Below are 12496 nucleotides of genomic sequence, written 5' to 3'. Positions count from 1 at the left end.
TTATTAATTACCTTACAAACTCTTAGTAAAATCAAGAGGTTCTAGAATATCTAGAATAATCTTCTTGGCTAGTCACGTTTTTTGAATCCCTATCAACCTTTTCTTGAGGGAAGAGAACAATAAAATTGCAAACCAGTTTGTATCTGGGTAGGAATAATTATCCTGTGAGACCAAAGTCCTGCCTGGACTATTTTTTTTTTTTTTTTTTTAGCAGGAGGAATAGGTTCAAAGGACTGTACTTATCTGCTCTCTCAGCTTCTGCCACTCAGAAAAGTCATCTGTTCAGTAAGAAAAGAATGCTCAACAGTTTGCGAAAGTGATTTCCTCTACTTTCCCACCTTTCTTGCTGATGCCTTAACAGAGGGAATAAATGGGAAACAGAAAGGTTGTTTTTAGACAAGCTCCTCTTAATTAGTTCAGTCCTCTTCACTTCCTGCCTGGATTACCACAGTGCCCCCAACAAGCCTCCTGGTATCTTGTTTCTAAAAACAAATCTGAGCTCCGTCACTCTCATGTTTAGTCTTTCAATGGTTACTCATTCTTTTCTGGATAAAATCCAAACTCTTCATGATTCGACCCTGGGATTAATTTTCCAGTCAACTCTTTTCCCACTGATACCAAGCCATCCAATCCTCCCCCCACCCTCTTTCTTCTGGGCCTCTTCTTCCCCTCCCCCATCAATCTTTTCCTGGTTCAACCCAACTCATCCTTCAAGATTTAGTTCCAACTGTCCCCCCAGGAAGTACCTTTTGAGCCCTCTTGATATATTAGCTTCCCTTAACATACTTTAGAGACCTCTTTTGCTTCAGGCAAGCTGTTCTCTAAACCTAAGTATCTCAATCTAGGAACTTGGTCTAATATAGTACTTACCTCAGAAGCTTGTGGCAAAGATACTTAACACTCTGACTGACATATATTATGTGTCACATATTAGATATTAAGTTGTAGTGTTATTGAATCCAATGTCTTTATCATGTTTGAGGAAATAGAGATCCAGAGTGGTTCAAAGGCTGACCGGAAGAGAATAAAGATGGGGAAGGGGAATAGTCTGATTTGGTTTTGAAGGTTTACAAACTTAATTTCGAAGTAAGGAAATTAGGAAAATTGACTTCAAATTTAACGTTTAAATGAAACATTTGAAATAAAACTTGAGGTTGAGAGTAGATGCTGCATTACTTAGAAAAATGGCAAGTCAGGGCAGCTTTTGAGACAATTCAGGATATTTGACAGATAGACTTGAAGTGTATCCTTAATTGTCTCAACTGGCTGATTTACTTTGTTTAGGTCTGCTCATTCCTATAGTCAATGAAGTAGTGTCTGCACATTCACTAAATAAAAGGTTTTTTTTTTTTTTCCCAACTTCTTAGGCTTTTTTTCTATTGAATTAAGTACAACATTAAGACATCCACATGACCTTAAGAAAATCAATACTGTCCCTAGGCTCAAGACCACTCACTTCCACAATTTAATTGGTTCCTTAGCTTTCAGCTTTGGACTCTAGACTTGTACTATCCAACATAGTAGTCGTTAGGTACATGTGGCTGTTGGGCACTGGAAAGGGGGCTAGTCCTTATTGAAATGTGCTTTAAGTGAAAAAACACATGGATTTTTGAAGGTTTGGTTAGGTAGGTAGGTAGGTAGGTAAATAAATAAATAAATAAATAAATAAATAAATAAATAAATAAATAATGGCAAGGGCTGTGGTTGTGGCCCAAGTGGTAGAGCACTCGCCTAGCACCCATGAGGCACTGGTTCGATCCTCAGCACCACATAAAAATAAAATAAAGATATTGTGTCCACCTAAAAAACAAAACAAAACAAAAATATTTAAGAAAGGATGACAAACTATCTCACTAAAATTTTTATATTGACTGTATGTGAAATGGTACAATCTCCAATATATCAGGATAATGAAATACATAATTAATATAAATATAACTTTTTATTTACTTTTTTAATGTGGCTACTGCAGAAAATCAAATCGTAGTATTTATTTAGTTCTCATTACATTTCTATTGGACTGTTCTGCTCTAGACCTTGTAGTTTTTCAAAATCAGGTTGGGGCGTTAGCCCTGAGATGAGGCATGGACTTTCCTGGACTTCTCTGTCTCTAGTGATATAACTGTGTCCAAGAAGGAGGCCAATAGTAGTTTGTAAGCCAGTGCCTCCACCATCCCATTCGGAATGGAGCCTTTAAAAGGATAAAGAAGTTAAGAAATTTTAAACATAGATCACTGAGTAGGTCCACATTTCAGAGTAGAAAATAATAGATGACCCAAGGCTTCCTCTAAATTTTTTCACTGGTTCTCCTATTATTATTGTAATTTTTTGGTGGTACTAGGGGTAAAACCTTGTGACTCTCATATTTTATTTGGCCTCTTTCTCTCTCTCTCTCTCTCTCTCTCTCTCTCTCTCTCTCTCTCTCTCTCTTAGTTGTAAATGGACCTTTTATTTTATTTATTTGTACGTGATGCTGAGGATCAAACCCAGGGCCTCACACATGCCAGGCAAGTACTCTACCACTGAGACACAACTCCAGCCCCTAGCATCTCTCTTTTAATCACTTCATCAATTCTGACATTTAGTGCTTTTCTTTCCCTTCCCTTCTCCTCCTTCTCTTTATTTTCTGTACTGGCGATTGAACCTAGGGGTGCTTTACCACTGAGATATATCTCCAGCCCTTTTTATTTTTTATTTTGTAGGCAGGATCTCTCTAAGTTGCTGAGGCTGACCTGGAACTTGCAATCCTCCTTCCTCAACCTCCCAAGTGCCCAGGCATGTGCTACTCTGCTCAGCTCTAGTGCTACTCTTATGCACCCAAATACAAATGGGTAAATCAAAGTTAGGGAGGTAGCCTGGTTAAAGCTTTGGCCCTAATTAGTCCAGTTTGTCCCAGTGCATTGTATCTAGTAAGATTTTTTTTTTTTAAACCGGTACCAGAGGATTGGACCCAGGGCCTCATGCACGCTAGGTAAGCACTGGATTCACTAAACTAAGTCCCCAGCCCCTTACATAGCATTTTAAGCTCCTTGTATATCCTCTATCTTGTCTATACATGACCAGACACACACTAAGTGGTCAATAAATGAGTGTAAACTCTGTATATAGTATGAACTCAACCATGTAGGAAAAAATATATGGGAAAATCTGGAAGGAAATACATCAAAATGTTAAAAGGTAGTTAATTATGATGCTTTTATGGGCAATTTTTTTGGGGGGGTAATGTACATTTAAAATTTCCACCTTTATACTTTTCTCTATCTTCCAAATCTCTGAAAATGTGTGTGTGCTCTTTGTACTTATTTACACACACACTCTCTCTCTTTTAAATCCCATACCCTGTTTCCATACACGCATACCCTCTCCAGTCATCAGCACCCCCTGCCAGGGTGTTATATAGTTTTTTACAATTGATGACCCTACATTGCCCCATCACTCACTTTTGTCCAAAGTTCCCGTTTCTGTTACTCTTTAAATCACACAGGATATCATTTTAATAGGTCTAAGTGGTTCCTGACAGGCTCTCCATGGGCTGATATTGCTCTCTTCTCCTCTCCTCCCCATGAGGTTTCCATTTCCCTTACTCATGGGGTCTTTGTCCTCCACTTTGCTTCTTCATTCCTTCTCTCAACTTTTCTTCTGCCCCCCTCCCACACCCCCCCTTCCTTAGAATTCTCAGAGTCTTCTTGTCTTCTGTTTTCCCCCTCTTTTGAGAATATTGACATTCAAATGAAAGGCCAAAATTTACTTCCCGCTAGTAGGTTTCAGGCAAATTCTACCTGACCCTGGAGTCCTGAGGAAGGTGCTCAAGTTAGGTGGTGGGGACAAGGGGGGACAAAACTAAACCGATGGGTCTACTGCAGATCAAGAGTTGGGGGAGGATATGAGACTATTTCAGGCTGAGGAAAGCAGCAGAACAAAGCCCCGAGGGTTCTCTCTGGGAAAGAGAAATGAGCAGAGGAGCTCTTATTAGGTCTGGGGATCCCTGTCTCCTGGTGCTGGCACTCAGTTATAAAGGATGCCGACCTTAGTTGATTTGAGTCCTGGATTGAATTAGTCCTGGTTGTATAATTGACTTTGATATGTGGCCTTTGGATCTGAATTGGGTTTAACAAGATTTAACTGCTTCAAAGGGCTTTATAAGAATTCATTTTATCCTTCAAATCTGATTTCAAATGCTACCTACTTTATGACGCCTTTTCAACTTTGATGCTCCTTCTCTAGTGCTCCTATTGTTGATATATTTTAATACATATTTTATTCAAGCAGTTACTCCTATTGTGTTTTATCTTACACTGTAGGAAATATTCCCTTTATTGTTTCTTCAGAAATTTTGTGGAATAGGCATGTATCTTAATAATATTTGTATCCCAGGCCTAGTACAGACCAGAAACACTCAATTGAGCCAGCAGGTGCTCAAAAATGACTTTAATAATTATATGAATCACTGGGCACAGTGGCACATACCTGTAATCCCAGAGGCTGGGGAGGCTGAGGCAGGAGGACTGCAAGTTCAAAGCCAGCTTCAGCAACATAGTGAGGACCTAAGCAATTTAGGGAGATCCTGTCTCAAAATGAAACAATAAAAAGGACTGGGGATGTGGCTCAGTGGTTAAAGTGCCCCTGGGTTCAAATCCCTGGCACTCCCCGCAAGATTATATGAAAGTTAACTATGACTTATTATTCCAATTTATAATAACTGAAAGTAAGACAAATTGATTTGATGTGAGGTTACATTTGATCTAAGGTCAATTAGAAAGTGGCAGAACTTTTCTAACAGGGTTTTGGCTTCAAGCTCTTAACCAGCAGAGATGAACAAATGGGTGGATGAAGATTTCTTTTCATTCTGTATCTAAATAAGTGGTATGCACGAGTCCTTCTATTTTACAGAGATAATTATCATTTAAAATTATTTTACCTCCTGATGTTTCTATCTTTTGAAGATCTTTTTCTCCTTCCTTCTTATATTACTCTGAAACTCTGAAGGAAAATATTTTGAATTCTTACATTGAAGTGAAATCCAACCAAGAAGGAAATGTTTTATGGAAAAGGGAACTTACTTCTTATCACTCATTCATTTGTAAATTTACAAGTATCTAGCACCCACTGTGTGCTAGCAAACTTTTAAGGTACTAGAAAGACAGAGGTAAACAAAACAAAGTCCCGGTTCTCATGTGGCAACTTTCCATACAGGAGTTCACTTGCTGTTCACAGTAACTACAGGAGGGAATGAGGACAACAATAGTAGATAACTTTTTTCAATGCTTAACGGTGCCAGGTGCTTAATTCATACTATCACAAGGAACCTATGAAGTGAAGTATGTTTTTCCAATTTTTACAATTGAGGAAACTGAGTCACAGAGAGGGAAGTGATTGGCTCAAGCCCAGTCAATTTGGCCCCAATTTCCAAAGCCATATTACTCCCAAAGCTATATTGTTTCCTTGTTTCTTTCTCCATCTAACAACTTTTATCCAGATTCCCAACTCTCAAGTCCTGGGGTTTGCGCTGCACGCCTCATGAAATAAATGAAAATATCTCGGAATTATTGCCAACTTTTTTTTTTCCAAGAATTCAAACTGATTTCATGGAATCTTCACAGATTTTGGAGTGAACCCTCCTGTAGGGTACATTCCCCGCCAGGAGAAAGGGCCAGGGCCTGGGTCATTTTACACTGGCTGGGGGCACCCAGCAGATGGCGCTATCTCAGTAGCACCAGCTGGCTGCCCGGTCCCCGGGGCTCACCGCCTCGGCCGAAAGCTTCCCGGCCCTCCCTCACTCCCTTCTCTCCCCCCCTCCCCACGGAGCCCGGGCCCACGTGACCTCAAGACGGCCAATGGGCAAACAGAGAGGGCGAGCTGGTCCCTGTGGCCGCCATTAAAGCGAAGGGAAAACCCGTGAATTCGGATTAAAGGGGGAAAAACACCGCCCGCTGGGCCCACAAAATGGGGGAGACTACGGCGTCCAGGCGGTGAGGCCGCGGGAGAGCAGACGTTTGGCCGGCTCGGCCCAGGGACAACACGGAGATACAACCAGAGAATGGACTGAGCCCGCAGACGCCGCCACCACCTCCGCCACTGAGGAGACTCTGGGCTTAAGGACATCGCCGCTGCCGGGCCGGGGGCCTGGGCTTCTCTCCCGGTTCTCGCCCTTCCCGCCCCTCCGCGGGCGCCTCCCCGCCGGGGAGAACCCTCCCGGGCTTGGGCTTTGCCGACTCAGACTCTATTTTGATTATTTATTGTGTAATTTATTATTTTTTTCTCGTGGAAGGGGCGCACACGTCCCCTCGGTCCTCCGGAGAGGGACGAGCGTCCGCGGGCTCCGCAGTCCGGCCGGCGGGGCGAGCGCAGCGCGGCCCTCCCGCCTCCGGCCCTCGGCCCCGGGCGGCTGGGTGCCGGCCGGGCGGCGGGGGCTGCTCGCGGCGGCGGGGGGGTAGGTGGGGAGGGCGGGCGGCCCGGCGGCCTCCTCTTCCACCGCCCCCCCAACCACCACCCCCCCGCCCTCCCCGGTGTCTGTGTTTCTCTCTCTGGTCGGAGGCGGCGGTAATGGCGGATGGTGGGTTGTGGCGCCGGCGGCGGCTGCTGTGAGGGACGATGAGTTCCTCCTTCGTGGCGAACGGGGCCAGCCTGGAAGATTGTCACTGTAACCTCTTCTGTCTGGTGAGTGCCGGGGCGGCGGGCGGGGGCCGCGGCGAGCGGGCGGTGGGGGAGGGGGCCTCGAGGTGCGCCCTTGGGCCGTGGGGGAGGGGGTCCGGGTCGGATCCAGATGCCAGAGTCCCCGGGCTAGGCCCAGCCGGAGCCCGCGCCCTGCGACGCTCGGCGGCCAGCCCGGGGAGGCGGCATTCACTCAGCCGGGGTCCTGGGCTCTGCCCGAGGAGTGCTGGCTTTTTTTCTGTCTTGTTTCGGACTCCCCCCCCCCCCGCCCCCACGTCAGTCTTGTCTTCAACTTGGATTCCTTATCTGGCAGGACACTTAACATTTTCCTGTTTCTTGCTTAACTCTCGCTTTTCTCCTTATTGATTGGGTACACTTTTTCACACTTTACATGATTGCCTTTACTTCGTTATCTTTATACCTTATCCTGATAATTTGGTTTCCCCCAATAAATAGGACCCCGGGATTTCTGCGTTAAAAACCTTTCGTTTTATGTATTTTTGTATGAGTCAAACTCACACAGAGTTAGTGCCTTCCTTGGTGACTTCATATTTTTGTGTAAAAACCAGTCGATGCCATTTCATGTTTTCTTTTTTAAACTTTGGAAGCAGTTTGCCATTTTGACAATTTCAAGCCATCTTGCTTTTATTAGAACATTATGTTTTTGGGAGAGTGGAGGGACTAATGGAGGGAGGTGCAGTGGTTTTGCACTAAACGTTTCTATATTTGCCTGTTTTGCCTGCTTAAGAATATTTTCAGCAGGCTGCTCCTTGTTTTTATTGGAGTGAAAAGTCTGGGGAAGCTGGATGTAGCCATTACAATTGTGTAGGTTGCTCCAGGTTTAGTAATATCCAACTTGACTTTCAAAAGTGCCAACTGTTGCAAATATCAAGTCCTGAATTGAACAATAGCTTAGGTTCATCACTGACTTAAAGTTTGAGTGACTTTTTAAAAATCTTTTCTGTGCTGTGAGAAATATTGAGGGTATATGATAGGTAAGTGAAGTGGGCGGAGCGCAAGTGGTTGGCAAGTGTAAGCTGCCAGTCATGTATCAGCAGTTTCATTTTTGGCATCTTATACTTTCTCTCTTTAAGTTAAATTATTGAATTGCCTTGGTTGAATTTCTTTCATAATGCTAAATGGAGATCTTTAATGCACTTACCTATTATAAAATGTTAGTTTTCTTGACAATGTTCATTAATCAGCATCTCTTCAGATATAATAAGACATAGAGCAGGTTTAACATTTCTATCTTCTCCAACCCGGATCTATTTTTGGTACTTTTAGGATCAGGTTCTTGGAAGATAGACTAACATAAATCTGACATTTCTTTGGGAGCAGCTATTTGACTTTTCCTGAAGAGGTGTGTGAGTGAAGAATCAAGAGGGCTTTTTAAAAAGAATTATTCAGATGTCTCTCTTTTTCTTTAAAGCCATGACTTCTGTAAACTTGGAGTGATGAATTTAAGAATTAATTGTTGGTGCAAAGTTTGATGCCAAGAAACTAATGTGACTAGTTCAGATAGGATTTAGGAGAGGAAATGTATACTCAGTGTGCAGTACTAAAGAACATGCTTTTATTTAATGTTCCTCTTATTTCTACTTGAGATGCGTTGTTTTTGTTGTGCTGTTCAGTGGCATGTTGGTGTTAATTTTAAACTGTTTTTCTTTTTTTCCGTAAATTCTTGGTTGTTGAATTATTCAGAATTAAAGTTTTTTTTTTTGGTCATAATCTGCTTTCAGCGTTATAAGCAGCATTGAAAAATTTTAATGTCCCATTGAAATTGGGGACTTTGTATTGAATACTTTTTGACTTTGAGTGAATGTACAATAATAAAAAAACCATACTTTCTTTTCTTTAGGCTGACTTGACAGGAATTAAATGGAAAAGATATGTATGGCAAGGTCCAACTTCTGCCCCTATTCTGTTTCCGGTGACAGAAGAAGACCCCATTTTGAGCAGTTTTAGTCGATGTCTTAAGGCAGATGTACTTGGTGTTTGGCGGCGAGATCAAAGACCTGGAAGAAGAGAGTTATGGATATTTTGGTGGGGTGAAGATCCTAATTTTGCTGACCTTATTCACCATGACTTATCAGGTGAAAACAATTTACTATTTCTAGCCAATGATTTAACAACATTGTATACATTTCCCAAAATACTGTTTGTATTACAAATTAAGGTGGTGTGTGGTGGTGGGGGGGGGGACTGGTGCGTGGTGCCACATCTGTGTACACCACTGTTAGATAACAAAGCCAGATAAAAATACAGTTTCATGTTTCATTTTACTATTATTATTTTATTTAAATCATTCATGCATGTTATGGGAGGCTTTATTTACTTTTCTCTTGCACTGGGGATTGAACTCAGGGCTTCCTGTGTCCTAGGTAAGTGATGTAGCACTGTTCTATACCCCGAGTCCTGTGGGAGGCTTTTTAAGCATTGAATTACGGTCTCCTTCCAATATACAGCTTCCTTCCTTAATTTCTCACAAGTGTTTAGAATCTAAAGAAGGCATGTTACATTAACCTAGGAAAAATGGAATCCAGGAACATAAAGTTTTTAGCACAGTTACATAATACTTTTGAAACCAAGTGTAACTCAACTTGGAGTCAGTTCTGCCATTGCTCTCTTTTGCATGAATATAGAGACATTGTAGGAGTATCTGGAACTGTAGCTTTCTCTGGTATATTTTTCAAGGTATGTAGTTATTTTGTTGTTGTTTTATTTGCTTGTAAAGACATATGTTAATTTTGTTATTTTTGGAAAGTGACTCTTTTAGATACTGTTACATCAAAGATAAGGAGACAAGAGCCAACTTGTTTAGCTTTTATAGGACAGAGGGTCATAATCTAGAAGATTACACATAAATAATTTTGTGAGCAAATTAATGATTACTTATTATTTTCTTAACTTTTAGGATCAAATGCTACTTTAGAAAGAAAAACTATAGCTCTTCATGTAATTACTGAGGCTTGTGTTTACTTTAGACTGTAAGAGTCTGTTAACTGAATCTTTGATAGGAATGTAAATGATTAGTTGAATGCAACAAGAAATAACTTTAGCCGGTTATTTCAATGATTTTTGACAGTTAAATTTAGGATTTTTAGGTCATTTTACTTTTTTATTTGTTCTTTTTAGATATACATGACAGTAAAGTATTTTTGACATACATGTATGGCATGTAGCTTATTCTAATTAGAATCCCATTCTTGTGGTTATAAGTGATGTGGAGTTTCACTGGTGGTATATTCATGTATAAACATAGGAAAGTTATGCCTAATTCATTTTATTGTCTTTCTTTAGATTATTTTTAAAAAGCTTTCCTATTCGAAATTGAGCACTCTGAAGTTTTCTGTTATTGCCTGGCCTGTAGGTTTTTTTTTTTTTTTTTAATGAAATGTAATCCAGGTGTCTGTATCTTGAACTAGTACTTAGTAAAACCAACATTTGTTTAGGAATGTGTGTGTGTTAATTTTGTGTGTTCTGATAATTGCTTTTTACCTTCTCATGAAAACATTTTTTTCCGTGTTCTTATTTTTGAAGTGATTGCAGTTCTTTTATGATAAAGCTTTTCAACTTTCTAAGATGGCCTACCAGAGTGTAGACTTAGTTCTAAGTATGTAATACTGTTCTAAATATGTAAAATGATTAGTTTGTATGTATGTATCATACATGTATGTCAGGATTTAAAATTCCTAATAGTTTTAGCAAGGTGTTGCTTTCTAATTGCTATGCCAAAAGCTAAGCCTACCAGCTTCCTTTTTCTTTCATTGACTTGGGCATATGTGAGTTATTTAATCTTTAAGTGATCATTAAAGTCACTTCACTAAAATGTGTAGAAAGTTTTTGTTTTTAGTGGGGCTGGGGCTTGAACCCAGGGCCTTATGCATGCTTGGCAAGTGCTCTACCACTGAGCTACATCCCCAGCAGCATTACAGTATTATCAACAATTACGGATTATCCAAAATTGCAGTTTGTCAATAGTTTATAGTAATTTGTTAACATTAAAAGTCTCTAATAATTTATGGATAGTCTATTAATGTAAGTCTCCAAACAGTTGGCTGAGAGTTTATAGCTTAGTGGTAGGGCACTTGCCCAGCATGCATGGGACCCTAAGTTCAATTCCCAGCAATACAGATACACACAAAACCCCAAACAACTGTAATGCTGATTTGTAGGTTTTGGCTTTTAAGTTCAGAGGACATCTGAACAAACCTTTAAAAAGAAAAAATTCATGACATACATTTTGTGGAATCAACGATACTTTTTGATATGTAGTATTTAGTTTTACCATAGAAGGACTAAATTTGAAGGTGAAAAGTCTATTAAAGTTAAATGTGAGCTGTTTCCCTGTAATGTTGTTAAAACACTACAGTATGTGGACATTGTTTCCTTCTAGGTTTCATATTATCAGTCAGCTATGTTTTCTCTAATGAAACTGGGTTATCATTTTTAAAATTTCTTCTTTCGTTAACTTAGGTTTTTAGCATAACTTTTTTAAATGATAGCACCCATACTTTAAAATAGATATTGATCCTGAAAGTGTTGAAAGCAATTTTGGGAGATTAGGTTTTATTTGTCAGATTTTGCTGAATGCTGTTAAGTAGTTAATAACTTTAAGATGTATCAAAGGGAAATAATTATTTTGTTTTACTATTTCAATCAAGAATAGTATGTAATCATATTTGCTGTTCAAAAGCCTGTCCTGTACTATTACGGTTTACATATTCAGTGGTATTTATGTTTTAGTTTTTGTTTTAACCTGTCGTTTAATTTAGACTGTTGTTACTTAAATCAAACATATCCTAATAATAAGCACTTTTCAGATAGAGTATATTTGTCTTGCCCTTTTCTTTGCTCCAGGGACACTGTCTGCCTCCCTTTTGGGGCAATTAGTGTCTCTTTCTCTCTCTCTCTCTCTCTCTCTCTCTAGCTAACTCTTTTTCATTTCTTCCCATCTGTGGCACTGTATTCCCTTCTTTTACGCTCCCCTGAGAAGAGAGCAGCTGGACAGTGGGGGTGGCATCAGCTGCAGGAGGCATCCTGAGTTCCAAGTGGAGGTGTAGCACTGAGGAAAGGGGAACCGGAAGGACCCAGGTGGCAACTAAAAAGCTGATTAATTTAGCTTGAGCCTGCTTGTCACAGGCAGTGTCCTTCTGTTTGGTTCAGTACCTAACACATCTTGTTACTGAAATGTTTGTGATTATGCTGATAATATCCTCTCCCACCTTCTCTGTTTGTCGCTTTTTGTGGGGAGGAGGAAACGTATTTCTTTTTGCAAAGAAGACTAGAAGTCTCAGTTTTTCTAACTGGAATGTTTGATTACAAAAGTACACAATTGTTTTTGCTTAACCTCTTTGACATCTTTGTGTCACCCATAGTATATTTTTAAAAAATAAATCTTAAGGGCCTGGGGTTGTAGCTCAGTGTAGAGCACTTGCCTAGCACATGCGGGGCCCTGGGTTCGATCTTCAGCACCACCTGAAGATAAATAAGTGAAGGTATTGTGTGTCCACCTACAACTAAAAAATAAATATTTTAAATAAAAAAAATCTTTAATTTTAAGGTAGTTTTATGGTTTTTTTTTTTAAAACGTTTTTAGTTGTAGATGGACATAATACTTGTATTTATTTATTTTGTACGAGGTGCTGAGAATGAAATCCAGTGCCTCACACTTGCAAGGCAAGCACTCTACCACTGAGCCATAACTCAGCCCGGATAGTTTTATATTTACATAAAAGTTACAAAGGTTATATTTACATAAAAGTTATAAAGGGAGTATAGAGTGTTCTTGTGTAACTCTCTCAGTTTATTGTTAATGCTTGTATTAGAATGATGTGTTTTT

At 40.1% G+C, this 12496-nt stretch overlaps 1 protein-coding gene across 3 annotated transcripts in view; it reads left to right on the top strand.

Annotated features, from left to right (window-relative positions):
- Positions 1-5853: 5853 nt before the first annotated feature.
- Positions 5854-12496, top strand: part of MED13 (mediator complex subunit 13) — a 90678-nt gene continuing 84035 nt past the window's right edge. For all 3 annotated transcript variants that reach the window (XR_014019443.1, XM_081272082.1, XM_081272081.1), the window contains exons 1-2: positions 5854-6657; positions 8513-8747. Coding sequence is in view for 2 of the 3 variants with exons in the window: in XM_081272082.1 (XP_081128208.1) it covers positions 6592-6657; positions 8513-8747 (301 nt within the window). In the remaining variant the exon portion in view is untranslated. The remainder of the gene's footprint in view (positions 6658-8512; positions 8748-12496) is intronic.

The sequence above is a fragment of the Spermophilus citellus genome (genome assembly GCF_964194105.1).
Source record: "Spermophilus citellus genome assembly, chromosome: 17".
NCBI lineage: Eukaryota > Metazoa > Chordata > Mammalia > Rodentia > Sciuridae > Spermophilus > Spermophilus citellus.
The sequence above is the reverse complement of the archived record's forward strand: the minus strand, read 5'-3'. Positions and strand labels throughout refer to the sequence as shown.